The sequence below is a fragment of the Myxine glutinosa genome, chromosome 11 (assembly GCF_964187855.1).
Source record: "Myxine glutinosa chromosome 11, kmMyxGlut1.1, whole genome shotgun sequence".
NCBI classification, from domain to species: domain Eukaryota; kingdom Metazoa; phylum Chordata; class Myxini; order Myxiniformes; family Myxinidae; genus Myxine; species Myxine glutinosa.
Window position 1 is genome coordinate 4785024 of NC_136271.1, and position 15769 is coordinate 4800792.

Consider the following 15769-nt stretch of genomic DNA (forward strand, 5'->3'; position numbering starts at 1 on the left):
TTTTCGAATCTTAAGGATTCCTCTGTAGAATAATAAATGACACTTTTAATTGCCATATTAAGCTCCCATTCCCACCTAAATCTAGAAAGAGGGCTTTTAAGACCGGAATCCTTGGTTAAACGGACACAAATTTTTATTTTTTGCTCACCTGGAACGTAGTTCCGGGAGCTTATGGGATGGCACGTCCACTGTCTAGGTCGGCAGCCCAGAGCATTTTGGTCAAACGAACAAGGCACCAATATCCGAGTACAGAAACATTTATTGTGTAACCTAACATATTCAGATATGGATGTCTGCTGGGGACGCCCTGATGCGTGGGGCCCCTGGGGCCCAAAGAGGGTGGGCAAATAATGGGCTGGATCAAACATTTGGGGTACCACATGAAACCAAGTGGAAATCAACAGGTACATCTCACAGAGCACAGAGTGACCACCACCAGACAAATTTGCCTCTGCATCGGCCCCCCCCAGACCCCCCTTAAAGGGTCCCAAAATTTGGGCTGGATTAAACATAGGAGGTACCACATGAAACCAAGTTAAAATGAACAATTACACTCTACCAAGTATAAAAAACCCATCGCCAGACAGATTGTCTGCTGCATAAGGCCCGCCAGACACACCCCAAAAGTTGACCCTGGGTGCACTGTGGTAGAATTGGCCTAGAACATATATCAAAAGTACCACATGAAACCAAGTGGAAATCAACAGGTACATCTCACAGAGCACAGAGTGACCACTGCAAGAGACCCCCTAAAAAGGGTCCACAAGTTTGGGATGGATTAAACATTGGAGCTACGACATACTATACAACCAAGTTAAAATGATCAATTACAATCTACTATTAAGTACAATATATCTATCGATTGTCTGCCACATAAGGCCCGCCGGATCCCCCCCCCCCCCCCCCCCCCCCCACAAAAGGGTTACAAAATTTGGGCTAGATCAAACATACCACGTGAAATCTATTTTACATGACATCCAACAGAATTTACAATATATATGCTTAATGCATCCAATGAGTAGATCACTATCAGAAAATCCTTATGATTCTTGAGAGGGTTTGATCTCTGTTTCACTTTCCGAGTCATCACTCCAAGCATTTTCGGAATTTGAATCATCGTCAGACACATTAGCAATATCTTGTTGGTCACTCTCGAGATCCTCTATACTGTCCTCCTCTTGTTCCCCTTCCTGGAAAAGATAATCTGGCAGGGCAGGTCCCAAGAACCAGTCTGGGGTATAGCACCCGTTCTTTTCCTTCCATCCGTAGTTCACAGTCTTCCGTAGTTCACGTATGTGGGTGTATCTATCGCCTAAACTAGTGGCTATTGCCTGGGTTGGTACAGACTGGTTTGGGATGGAGCACTTTTCAACATATTCTCCCTTATCTGATCATGAGTGAATGACGTGTGAACAGGCAATTTATGCCACTGCCTGCAAGTTCACTGACAAAATTATGTACACAATTCTAAAATATTGGGAAGAGTATTGTTCCACCCAGAAAAATGGAACACTTCAATCGACCAAATAAAACTAAATGCTGGGGGAACTCGCTCAAGGCTCAACATCTGAGGATCGAATTACACGGGGAAGAAATAATAGGGACAATGGTATATAAGTAACCTCAAAAAAAAAACAAAAAAAAAACAAATTGCCAGAAAGGAACGATTTGAGAACTTTAAACAAAGAAACCCACGAATGGAATCAGCACAGCTAAACCAAAGCACGAAATATTGTCAAATGCAGTAACAAAAATAAAACTCTATAAATGTAAACTAAGCATGACTAAACCATGACTAAACACAGTACCAAAAAAAAAAAACAAAAAAAAAAAACCACCTTTAGAGGCCATTTTTCCCCGCAAGCGGGGGTTGGCCTTTTTCGGGAACTGTGGTTGTTGTTGTTTTTCGGTCCCCTTTTTGAAGCAATGTTTTACGGCCGGATGCCCTTCCTGACGCCAACCCTGTTTGTCGCCTTTAACGACAAGCAGGGAATTACCAGTGAACTGGTACTCAATTTGCCGACCTCGGAAGGATGACAGGCTGAGTCAACCCCCTGGCGTTAATTCAGCGATTGACCGGGATTCGAACCCAGGATCCTAGGCCGGCACCCTAGCCGCTAGCCCAACACCAAACACAGTACCAAAGATAGTTACAAATTAAAATCAAAACAGCATTAAAACCAAGTCCAAAACAGTAAAACCCACTTGAAACAACAGTTGAAGCTGAACAAATGTCTGTGGTAAAGCATACGAAACGATCCTTCCTTTGCATCGCCAAGCTGCTGTCTAAATGTATCTACACACACCGTGGAGGTGACTGATCACACTGCCTTGGCCAAGGTCACACAAGAGGCTCCATTGTTTATTGAGATTCCCAATGTGTGTAGATGCGATCAGTAATTGATTCAGGGCATTAAGCAAGCTCATGGTAACTGGCCTTCGGAAAGTGAAGGTGGCAGGGTGCGGTGTTTTCCTTATTTAACATTGTACTTTACTGGTAACAGCTGATAGGAGTCGGAATGAAACGTGTTTAGAATTCAGGATTTTTGGCTAATGGGAGTTTCATGTATTGCTGACCTATGAGACTTGATGACACATAAATGGTATTGGGACCTCCATCCACTCTCCAAATTATCATGAACCTACGAGAAAACCTGTAGTACAGTGTAACTTGCAAAGCTGATAATACCGCCCCGTCTTGGTTCATATTGTTTAGTCTTGTTGTTTGTTACAAAATAGCTGCTGTTGACTTTCAGTCACAAGCAGAATAAAAGAGTGTTGTGTTCCTGGAATATTTTGTCCAAGACTGGTTAAACAACCTAAGTCGACCAGGTAGCCTAATTGTGCAAAAGTGCACATGCCTAGCTGAGCATAGCCTAGCCTAGGCCTATATTATATAGTAGACCTAATTCTACCCCCGCTAATTTCGGTCCCCTTGTGTTTTATACCTCTCCCCCCCCCCCCCCCCCTTCCCACGCCTCCTCCCCCTAAGCCCTCTCCCTCCCACACATCTCCCTGCTCTCAAATGTTGTGTTTGTGTGCTTCCCCTTCTCTCCCCATCTTGTTTTCCGCTCCCTCTTTTTATATGTTTTGTTTGTCTGGTTGATTTGTTTGTGAAATAAATGTTAGCTCTTCCACGAGCCTCGATTCAGTATACAAAAAAATAAATAAATAACGACCTGCTTTCATTATCTGATCAGATACATTTAGTCACAAGAAACAGTTCCATGCCATTTCCATGACTTTTTAACAGTAGGCCGAATCTATTATGCCATTATTCTATTTTACATGTAAGTTCATAAGCCTCAATTTACTTACATTCATCTCGAAGAAGATCCTTCTATCTTTAACAACAAGACATGACCTTGACCATTGTTGACTCTCAAAGCAGACGTTAAAAGCTCTGCTGCCACCGATGTTTCATTACACATGCTGTGGCGGCCTCTTTGGAAGTGCAGACTCAGATTGTCTGGTACTCTCTATGCAGAGGCAAATTTGTCTGGTAGTGGGCATTCTGTACTCTGTGAGATGTACCTGTTTATTTAAACTTACTTGCAATTATACCATACCATAGTGTCCACGGGATCAACTTTTGGGGGTGTCTGGCGGGCCTTATGCAGCAGACAATCTGTCTGGCGATGGGTTTTTTATACTTGGTAGAGTGTAATTGTTCATTTTAACTTGGTTTCATGTGGTACCTCCTATGTTTAATCCAGCCCAAATTTCGGGACCCTTTGAGGGGGGTCTGGGGGGTCCTATGCAGAGGCAAATTTGTCTGGCGGTGGTCACTCTGTGCTCTGTGAGATGTACCTGTTGATTTCCACTTGGTTTCATGTGGTGCCCCCCTCTTTGGGCCCCAGGGGCCCCACGCAGCAGGGGGTCCCCGGCAGACATCCATATCTGAATATGTTAGGTTACACAATAAATGTTTCTGTACTCGGATATTGGTACCTTGTTCGTTTGACCAAAATGCTCTGGGCTGCCGGCATAGTCCGTCAGTCTGTAAACACTTGCAACTTCTCCGAAACTGCTGATGGGATTGTGACCAAACTTGGCAAAAATGATATTTATGTTGCAACTCAAATTTGTTCACATGAAAAAAAAATCGGGGTCAACGTGGATCCAGGTTTGACCCCCAAAATAGGAATTTGCTTTTTTCCCTGAAACTACACATACAATTCCAATGAAACTTGACCACAACATTCCGTTCATCACCCACGATGAACCAAAGTTTGTTAACAGCATTACAAAAATCTGTTTCTTAGGGGGCCAGATGGGGTTGTGGGTGGGGGGAGGAGAAAGAGAGGGTGAGTTGGGAGAAAGGGGGTGTTTGCCCCCCAAAATATGTATTTTTTAGTTTATTTGTTTAAAGTCTTATGATTATGTTGGTGTGATTCTACATGCCGTCCTGTCTTCGAGCAACCATTGACATAGGTTTAAAATACCTCTATGCAGTGTGGTATACTGCTTTATTGTACCAGGTGAGTGCCGAGGGGTATTGCCCCTATTTTTATTATATCACAGCAGGAACCGCTAAAGCTCGGTTGTGGTTTTTGTTGTTGTTCTTCTTCTTCTTCTTCTTCCTCTTCTTTTGTTCTTAGTCTTTTTCCTTTCCAACTTCTTTGTGTGTTACACACACACACACACACACACACACACACACACACACACACACACACACACACACACACACACGACGCATCTCCTAATATGTCACCCCTCGGTACACCTTTTCGACCTTGTTCATGATAAATTTATATTTTTCAGAGGGAGCTTGGAAGGAAAGCGTGAACAGCGGAGTTTCAAAGAGCTGCTTGAGGATCCAATGCTGAAATTCTCGGGCTTGTATCAAGAAGGATGCTCGGACCTCTATGTAACTTGCCAAGTGTATGGAGATGGTAAATCCCTGGGATTACCAATACGTACCTCTTACAAGGCCTTCAGCACACGATGGAAGTATGCTATAAGCACTTGATGTTAATCATAACAATTTCCTATATTGGTAATATTTATGTTCACCATATACGGACGCGTGATGATTCGACACCTGCCAATTCAAATTGATTTATTTGAATAAGGCTCTCTGTTCTCCCTGCTCACCAATTTGAATACCAAAACATTTGAAGAGGCCTGGCTTCTTTGTGTTTTTGTTTTTTTCCCTTTTTGTTGCAGCTATCACTTCGACTGTATACAGCATATGGTAAGTGACACCACATATATTCATGTATGCTACTTTACTGTGCATTCAAATCGGTGAGTCTCGGTATGGAACTCAAAGTAATTCATGACGACATGAATGAATGAACAAACTAATCGATCAATTTTGCAAATTCAAAGTAGTGCCCATTTTTTATATATTTTTTATTTTTATTTTTGTAAACAAAATTGAGGCTCCTGCAAGAGCTAACACATAAAGGCTCGTGTAAGAGCTAACACATAAAGGCTCGTGTAAGAGCCAACACATAAACGCTCGTGTCAGAGCTAACGCATAAACGCTCGTGTCAGAGCTAACGCATAAAGGCTCGTGTCAGAGCTCACACATAAACGCTTGTGTAAGATCTAACGCATAAAGGCTCGTGTCAGAGCTAACGCATAAAGGCTCGTGTAAGAGCTAACACATAAAGGCTCGTGTCAGAGCCAACGCATAAACGCTCGTGTCAGAGCTCACACATAAAGGCTCGTGTCAGAGCTAACGCATAAAGGCTCGTGTCAGAGCTCACACATAAACGCTTGTGTAAGATCTAACGCATAAAGGCTCGTGTCAGAGCTAACGCATAAAGGCTCGTGTAAGAGCTAACGCATAAAGGCTCGTGTCAGAGCTAACGCATAAACGCTCGTGTCAGAGCTCACGCATAAACGCTCGTGTCAGAGCTCACGCATAAAGGCTCGTGTCAGAGCCAACGCATAAAGGCTCGTGTCAGAGCTAACGCATAAAGGCTCGTGTCAGAGCTAACGCATAAACGCTCGTGCAAGAGCTAACGCATAAACGCTCGTGTAAGAGCTAACGCATAAAGGCTCGTGTCAGAGCTCACGCATAAATGCTCGTGTCAGAGCTCACACATAAAGGCTCGTGTCAGAGCCAACGCATAAAGGCTCGTGTCAGAGCTAACGCATAAAGGCTCGTGTCAGAGCTAACGCATAAACGCTCGTGTCAGAGCTCACACATAAAGGCTCGTGTCAGAGCTAACGCATAAAGGCTCGTGTCAGAGCTAACGCATAAAGGCTCGTGTAAGAGCCAACACACAAATGCTTGTGTAAGAGCTAACACATAAAGGCTCGTGTAAGAGCCAACACATAAAGGCTCGTGTAAGAGCCAACACATAAATGCTTGTGTAAGAGCCAACACATAAAGGCTCGTGTAAGATCTAACACATAAAGGCTCGTGTAAGAGCGAACACAGTAAGGGTTGTGTAAGAGCCAACACATAAAGGCTCGTGTAAGATCTAACACATAAAGGCTCATGTAAGAGCGAACACATTAAGGGTTGTGTAAGAGCTAACACAAAGGCTCGTGTAAGAGCTAACACATAAAGGCTCGTGCCAGAGCTCACACATAAAGGCCCGTGTCAGAGCTAACGCATAAAGGCTCATGTCAGAGCAACACATAAAGGCTCGTGTCAGAGCTTGCACATAAAGGCTCATGTAAGAGCAAGCACATAAAGGCTCGTGTAAGACCTTGCACATAAAGGCTTGTGTAAGAGCTAACACATAGTCACGTGAAAAAGTAAGTACACCCCATGTAAAGTTTTGACTATTTCAACATATTTCAACATACAGCTATTTGATCTTCATTTCAACAATATTGATAGATAAAGGTGATATAATATAACAAATATCATGAAACATTTACATTTTGTAGTCCATTGTATAATTTAAATAAACATAAATGCAAATTTCGCATGTGGAAAAAGTAAGTACACCCTTGGCTCTCATAAGTGGTATTGCCCCCTTTGGCAGAAACAACCTCAAGTAGGCGTTTCTTATAACTGTCTACCAGTCTCTGACATTGACTGGGAGAAATTTTTGCCCACTCCTCCATTCAGAATTCATTCAGCTGTGCGATGTTTGAGGGGTTCTTGCATGCACAGCTCGTTTCAAATCCCCCCACAACATCTCGATGGGATTTAGATCCGGGCTTTGACTTGGCCATTCCAGAACCCTCCATTTCTTTCTTTTCAGCCATTCCTTGGTGGATTTACTGGTATGTTTAGGGTCATTGTCATGTTGCAAGGTCCACCTTCGGTTGAGCTTCAACTTTTTGATAGATGGCCTCACATGATCCTCAAGCACCCTCTGGTACAATGAAGAATTCATAGTGGACTCTATGATGGTGAACTGCCCAGGCCCTGATGCAGCAAAGCTGCCCCAAACCACAATATTTCCACCACCATGCTTTACAGTTGGTATCAGGTTCTTGTGGTCAAATGCTGTCTTTGGTTTTCGCAAAACATGTCTTCTGGTACTGTGGCCAAATAGCTCTACCTTTGACTCATCTGTCCAGAGCACATTGTTCCAGAAGTGCTGGTCTTTGCTGAGGTGTTCACTGGCAAACTTTAGTCTTGCCCTGATGCTCTTTCTGGACAGCAAAGGTTTCGTCCTGGCACACACACCTCCATGTAGATCAAATTTGTGCAGCCTCTTTCTAAAGATAGACTCGTGCACTTTGACATCAACAGTGGCAAGAGCTACCTGTAGGTCCCGTGATGACATTCTGGGGTTCTTAGAGACTTCTTTCAGCATCTTGCGGTCTGCTCTCGGGCTGAACTTGCTGTGGCGGCCTGGCCTGAACAAGTTGGCAGTTGTTTGGAATCTTCTCCACTTGTAGATGATCTTCTGGACAGTCGAATGATTGATTTCAAATTGTTTGGAGATGTTTTACAATCCCTTCTCAGACTCGTAGGCATCTATAACCTTCTTTCTGAAGGCCGCACAGAGCTCTTTTGATCGAGGCATGGTGACGCCACACACTTCAACAACAAAGAGAAAACCAAACTAAATGTCTGAGGTTTAAATAAGACAGGTTCCTCCAAGATCCTCTCTAACGATGTTCGAATCATTTGCACCTGAGCTGGTGCACCTGATTCTAATTTTAGGTATTTGAAGTAGTGATAAATGTCGGGGTGTACTTACTTTTTCCACATGCGAAATTTGCATTTATGTTTATTTAAATTATAAAATGGACTACAAAATGTAAATGTTTAATGATATTTGTTATATTATATCACCTTTATCTATCAATATTGTTGAAATGAAGATCAAATAGCTGTATGTTGAAATATGTTGAAAAAGTCAAAACTTTACATGGGGTGTACTTACTTTTTCACGTGACTGTAAAGTCACCCACCTTCCTCTATTTTCTAGAAGCCCAGGAACCTAAACCCCTCATTACCACACAAAATTGGTGTTGACTATTGTGGTTTTAGTTATCGTGATATTTCCCAGGAATGTTACCCCCGCGATATTTTATGGTTTACTGTGTTGTAATTTTTAAATGCTAGTTATATTTAGTGTGTTGTAATTTTTAAACGCTATTAACATTTACTGTTATTTTTTAAACGGCAGTTACATTTGCTGTTTAATAATTTTTAAACGCTGGTTACATTTACTGTGTTGTAATTTTAAAATGCTAGTTATATTTAGTGTGTTGTAATTTCTAAACGCTATTAACATTTACTGTTATTTTTTAAACGGCAGTTACATTTACTGTTTAATAATTTTTAAACGCTAGTTGCATTTACTGTTTAATAATTTTTAAACGGCAGTTACATTTACTGTGTTGTAATTTTAAATGCTAGTTACATTTATTGTGTTGTAATTTTTAGACGCCAGTTACATTTACTGTGTTGTAATTTTTAGACGCCAGTTACATTTACTGTGTTGTAATTTTAAATGCTAGTTGCATTTGCTGTGTTGTAATTTTTAAGCGCCAGTTGCATTTACTGTGTTGTAATTTTAAATGCTAGTTACATTTACTGTGTTGTAATTTTTAGACGCCAGTTACATTTACTGTGTTGTAATTTTAAATGCTAGTTGCATTTGCTGTGTTGTAATTTTTAAACGCCAGTTACATTTACTGTGTTGGTGTTGGGCTAGCGGCTAGGGTGCCGGCTTAGGATCCTAGGATCCTGGGTTCGAATCCCGGTCAATCGCTGAATTAACACCAGGGGGGTTGACTCGGCCTGTCATCCTTCCGAGGTCGGCTAATTGAGTACCAGTTCACTGGTAATTCCCTGTTTGTCGTTAAAGGCGGCAAAAAGGGTTGGCGTCAGGAAGGGCATCCGGCCGTAAAACATTGCTTCAAAAAGGGGACCGAAAAACAACAACAACCATGGTTCCCGAAAAAGGCCAACCCCCGCTTTGCGGGGAAAAATGGCCTCTAAAAGTGGTTTTTTTTTTAGTTACATTTACTGTGTTGTAATTTTAAATGCTATTAACATTTACTGTGTTGTAATTTTTAGATGCCAGTTACATTTACTGTGTTGTAATTTTTATACGCCAGTTACATTTACTGTGTTGTAATTTTAAATGCTAGTTGCATTTACTGTGTTGTAATTTTAAAGCGCCAGTTACATTTACTGTGTTGTAATTTTTAAACGCTATTAAAATTTAGTTATTTTTTAAACGGCAGTTACATTTACTGTTTAATAATTTTTAAACGCTAGTTACATTTACTGTGTTGTAATTTTTAGACGCCAGTTACATTTACTGTGTTGTAATTTTTAGACGCCAGTTACATTTACTGTGTTGTAATTTTAAATGCTAGTTGCATTTACTGTGTTGTAATTTTTAAATGCCAGTTACATTTACTGTGTTGTAATTTTTAAACGCTATTAACATTTACTGTTATTTTTTAAACGGCAGTTACATTTACTGTTTAATAATTTTTAAACGCTAGTTACATTTACTGTGTTGTAATTTTTAGACGCCAGTTACATTTACTGTGTTGTAATTTTAAATGCTAGTTGCATTTACTGTGTTGTAATTTTTAAACGCCAGTTACATTTACTGTGTTGTAATTTTTAAACGCTATTAACATTTACTGTTATTTTTTAAACGGCAGTTACATTTACTGTTTAATAATTTTTAAACGCTAGTTACATTTACTGTGTTGTAATTTTTAGACGCCAGTTACATTTACTGTGTTGTAATTTTAAATGCTAGTTACATTTACTGTGTTGTAATTTTAAATGCTAGTTGCATTTACTGTGTTGTAATTTTTAAACGGCAGTTACATTTACTGTGTTGTAATTTTTAAACGGCAGTTACATTTACTGTGTTGTAATTTTAAATGCTAGTTGCATTTACTGTGTTGTAATTGTAATTAAACCCTAGTTGCATTTACTGTGTTGTAATTGTAATTAAACGCTTGTTACATTTATTGTGTTGTAATTTTTAAATGCCAGTTGCATTTACTCTGTTTTGTTTTTTTTGTTTGTTTGTTTTTGCGCTGTGCATAGGGCCAAACTATCAAACACATGACAAGTTTCCCTGTTTGTCTTTCTAACGACGTGAACTTATCAAAACGACCATTTTCTCATTCGATTCGATTCGATTCGATCACAGAGGAGATCACAAGATGCTGTGAATGCATAGCTGGAGTTTTCATTTTTGGAAATGTTATGAAAGTGCAGTCGAGGTTGAGCTGTTGTGATGTTGCAATTCATAGGTTTGTGGCATTCATTCTATTCTGAATGAGTGCTTGTTCATAAGGTTGACACGTATGTTAACTTCAGCTGACGGGTTACCAGCAAGATACCAAGAGCCAATTTGATGGTGTAATTTAAAATTTTAAAGCAAACGATGAATTATATTTTGTGTCAGTGACGGGGTTGGGAGTGACAGGAGGGGGGGGGGCCTTTGGACCTGCAGGTAAATGCTTACAAAGAAGTTGGAAGGTAATTTTGAGTCATCTTGTGTTGCATATTTTTAGGAAACCTTGTATGTGTGGCACTGTGACGATCATGCAGAGAACATATTAATTTGTTTGTGGCTGCAGAAAATTTTAATTCCCCATTCATAACTGTTGGCTGCAGCTGGAACGAGTGGATAAAACTGCCCGTGAGATATGCTGACTTGCCGAGGAATGCACAGTTGGGCCTGACAATATGGGACAGTTACGGACCAGGCAAAGCTGTGCCTGTGGGAGGAACAGCGGTTTCCCTTTTTGGCAATTTCGGGTTGGTTTCTGCGTCTTCTGGGGAATATGTTTAATGTGTATTTTAAAAAAAAATCTTTGCAAAGAACCTGCTCCTTCAAGATAGAAGCTGCTCTCACAGTAGCCTTATTTGCGAAACATTTATTTGACAAAGTTGTGATAAACTACTTTCCATGTTGGACTCTATTTGAAAAATGATTTTTGATGCAAATTTGATTCGAAAAGGTGAACTCAAGAATCGGAACAAAAATGAGGCTAAGAGAGAACAATTCAAAAGTAAAGTGTGAAATGGGGTCGTGGTTGATTGGTTGGTTAAGATTTTCCTTAACCCTGAGGTCTTTAATATTTTGGACTTCTTTATGGACCAATATGCCTCTTTCACATCTGAATTTCTTTGTACTTGGGATACGTTAGTAACCCATGGTACCAGAAAATTGTCGGTCTTTTTATTAAATGTTTAAAATGATGTGAATCGTTATTGGATTGGTGAAGTCAAGCAGAAAAACGATAATTAAGTAATCTATGCTATAAAAGTGAATTTGTGCATTTATATATTTGTTTGTTTATTTGTTTGTTTATATTTGCATACAAAAAATTATATATGTTTAAATAGTTTATATATGTTTATACATTTATTTCAAAAAATAAAAACGACTGAACCACATCCAGTATAAGGCTACCCCAAATATGGTGTCTGTCAGGGTAGCATACCTGTGCGAGGGGGTTCAGGGTGGGGGGAAGACCCCGATTCTCTCTTTGTAAATCTGCATTGTATAGCGCCATCTGGTGGTATTCGGTATTACAAATAATCTTGTATGAAGAAAGTTTAAACAACTTGATAACGTGTATTATGGTGATGTTGAAATGTCAATGAGAATAATTCGAAATTTTCAAAAAGTTTCATTTCACTCATTTTAAGCCGAGGTTCAAACCAAAGCGTCCAACATTGAACTTCTCAGCGAAGCGGAAGTGATTTTTAGCTCACCTGGAGCAAAGGTCAGGGGAGTTTAAGCAATGGCACGTCGTCAGTCCATCAGTCCGTCCATAAACACTTGAAACGTCTTCTCCGAAACCGCTGATGGGATTGCGACCAAATTTGGCACAAATTATATTTGTTGCATTGTGACTAAAGTTGTTCATGGCATTAAAAAAATCGGGGTCTAAGGGGGTTTACCGGGGTCAAAGTGGATCCAGGTTTGACCTCCCAAAATAGGAATTTGCTTTTTCTTCTGAAACTACACACACGATTTCGATAAAACTTTATCACAACCTTCATCACCCGTGATGTACCAAAGTTTGTTCACGGCAATAAAAAAAATCTGCCCCATTGGGGGTCTATGGCGGGGGGTGGGGCTGGGGGGGGAGTGGGTCCAGGTTTGACCCCCCCAAAATAGATATTTGCTTTCTTCTCTGAAACTACACACACGATTTTGATGAAACTTAACCACAGCCTTCACCACCCATGATGTACCAACTTTTGTTCACAGCATTAAAAAAATCTGCCCCTTTTGGGATCCACGATGGGTGGGGGGGAGGGGGGGGATTGCGTTGCCCCCAAAATAGGTATTTGCTTTCTTCTCAGAAACTACACATGCAATTCTGATGAAATTTCACCACAACCTTCATCATCAATGATGTACCAATGTTTGTTCAAGGCATTGGAAAAATTCGGGTCTGATCAGGTGCACGGGGTGGAAGGGTTGTCCCCCAAAATAGGTATTTTTTTTGTTTGTTTGTTTAAAGTCTTATGATGATGTTTATATGATTATGTTAATATGATTCTTCTAGCAAGCATTGAAATTGGTTTAATATACCTTTAGTCAGTGCAGTATACTGTTTATTCTACCAGATCAGCACCAGAGGAATTGCTACTATGTTTTTTTTTTTTCTCACGCCACGTATAAGCAGCAAGGATGGTTGAGTAAGGTGATGATGGCTAACTTCCAGGGAGATGGAAGATAACCTCTCATGTTATAGAATGAATAGAGCAGAATGTTTGTGAATTCCACCATGTCTTGTTTTGTTTCAATTCATCAGCAATGCAATGGGTAAAAATGCTGAGTCTCCTGTAAATATAAACAATATCTGAATAGTTTGTCACCAGGATGCCACATCAGCCATTGCTGCATGCATCCTGACCAACAGGAAATGCCTGTCACATTATTAACCTGTCTATGATGCACAAAAAGTTCTGGGATCTGGCAGGAAATTTAGGTTCAACAAGGAGCTGAAATTCTAGGTCTCCTGCCTGTTCGGTGGTTATGAGGAACAGATCTCTGTAACATGAAATTGAAATCTTAAATGTTTTTATTTTTGAAATACCACGTACACAAAAGTATATCATGTAACTCAAGAATCGTGTAACCTGTAACCTGTAATCCACATCGACCTGTAACCCACATCGACCTGTAACCCACATCGACCGGTAATCCCCATCGACCGGTAATCCCCATCGACCTGTAACCCGCATCGACCTGTAACCCGCATCGACCTGTAACCCGCATCGACCTGTAGCCCGCATCGACCTGTAGCCCGCATCGACCTGTAGCCCGCATCAACCTGTAGCCCGCATCGACCTGTAGCCCGCATCGACCTGTAGCCCGCATCGACCTGTAGCCCGCATCGACCTGTAGCCCGCATCGACCTGTAGCCCGCATCGACCTGTAGCCCGCATCGACCTGTAGCCCGCATCGACCTGTAGCCCGCATCGACCTGCAGCCCGCATCGACCTGTAACCCGTATCGACCTGTAACCCGCTGTTACGTGCTCCTCCCCAAACCCCGGTCACGGTGTACCTCCAAGCCCCGAGAGGAGTCACGGCAGAAATATGTGTTATACTGTATGTCAAAGATCAATGGTGAAACCACACAAATTGTTACCAACAAACAAGTATTGTATTAAGGTCACACAAGAATAACAGTACAATAACAATAATAATCAATTGTACAACCAATATATTATTCCTATGATGGTACCATAAGTTTCGTACAATATAACTCGCTGTGCTCCAAGTGAGCGAAAATAACATTCCCAATATCTCTGTCCCAGATTCAAACCAAAGTCGATCCACGCTCCAGTGATCGTCAGAACGATGTTGTATCGAGACCAGAATCCCGCTTGGTTGACAGTCACACTGCCAAAGATAGGCAAAAGTGTCCTCAAGAGGCGGCTGGGAAATCACACCTTCGGGTATGGACGTTCGACGGCTCCCAATCGGCGAACCGCAAATTCACACTCAAAATCCACGTTACACACACACACACCAGGTTAACGTCTGGATGCGGTGAAATGGTTGAAGCGAGGTGAAAAACCTGGAGCGATGCAAAATCAGGCGCAAGGCAAAATGGCCAACGGTACGTTCTCGAGACGTAACGGCACTCCAATGATTATCTTCGGAATCAACCGTAAAACCTGTCACGCAGGTTTATCTGTCACAGCGTTAACAACTCTGTCGCAGGAATCCCTTTCCCAGGAAACCCAAAGCTCACTCGTGACCCCCGTTCGCCAGCGTTTGTTCAAGACCTCCAAGCAGCTTGGCTTCTTCTCCACCTTGCTCGCTCCGCCTCCTTTTCCTCTTTTTTTTCTTCCTCGTCCGGTTCCCGATCCGGTTTCCGGTTTCTTTTAAAACACGAACTCTTTTTTTACCTTTTGTAAACAGTTATCTCTATTTCACCTAAACGATAACAATAATAGTACATGCAACCAAAAATGTTTGCAGTGGATGAGAACCACAACAACAGAAGTGACAAATCCGTAACACCCGCATCGACCTCTAACCCGCATCGACCTGTAACCCGCATCGACCTGTATCCCGCATCGACCTGTAATCCACATCAAATTGTATGGTTTATGGTGCTTTTATTTTGCTGTTGAAGTATTTATTTCTGATGTAAAAGAAAATCTAATGCAGTTTCATTTCGTGCCCTTTTAATTTCCTACTTTTATTTCCTTTTTTTTAGTTTTCTGCTTTATAGTAATCCATTACATTTTCTCCTGTTTCTTTATATGGCTCTGTCCAGGATGTTTCAACAAGGTATGCATGACCTGAAGGTGTGGCCAAGAGTCGCAGCAGATGGAGGAATTCCAACCCAAACTCCTGGGAAGCCAGAAAATGAATATCTGTCTGCTGAGAACCAAGGACCAGGACAAGGCCATATGAGCAGACTCGCTAAGGTAATGGCATTGTTGTAATATAGGTAACACTCCTCATTTGTTGGCTTGTTATGTTTGACCTTTAAAGGCTGCTACAATTGACTGTTAATGGTAGGATCAGCAATGAATGAACACTTGATAGTTACTGAAGATATTTTTTTTAAAGAGGGTGAAACGGATCAATTAATACAGGTAATATGTAGCTAAAAGTTTTATTTACTACTGTTTTTGCAACAGTTTGACATTTTTCAAATGTGACATTATAATACCTTTATAATACAGTCGTGGCCAAAAATATTGGCACCCTTGCACTTTAAAAAAATAACTCACAATTTTCTCTAAAATAAGTTGAAATTGATAAAAGTATTCGGTCTCCACAATTCTTTATTTCACTGTTAATGTTACAGAACCTTTGTTTTTGATTCAGAACTTAATATATCCTTTTAAATCAGAAAATAAATTG

At 40.9% G+C, this 15769-nt stretch overlaps 1 protein-coding gene across 6 annotated transcripts in view; it reads left to right on the plus strand.

Moving 5' to 3' along the window:
* The window catches only part of PIK3C3 (phosphatidylinositol 3-kinase catalytic subunit type 3), a 114069-nt gene that overhangs the window by 1166 nt on the left and 97134 nt on the right, over nucleotides 1-15769 (plus strand). For all 6 annotated transcript variants that reach the window (XR_013624884.1, XR_013624885.1, XM_068130082.2 and 3 more), the window contains exons 2-4: nucleotides 4768-4956; nucleotides 11033-11176; nucleotides 15174-15327. Coding sequence is in view for 4 of the 6 variants with exons in the window: in XM_068130082.2 (XP_067986183.1) it covers nucleotides 4768-4956; nucleotides 11033-11176; nucleotides 15174-15327 (487 nt within the window). In the remaining 2 variants the exon portion in view is untranslated. The remainder of the gene's footprint in view (nucleotides 1-4767; nucleotides 4957-11032; nucleotides 11177-15173; nucleotides 15328-15769) is intronic.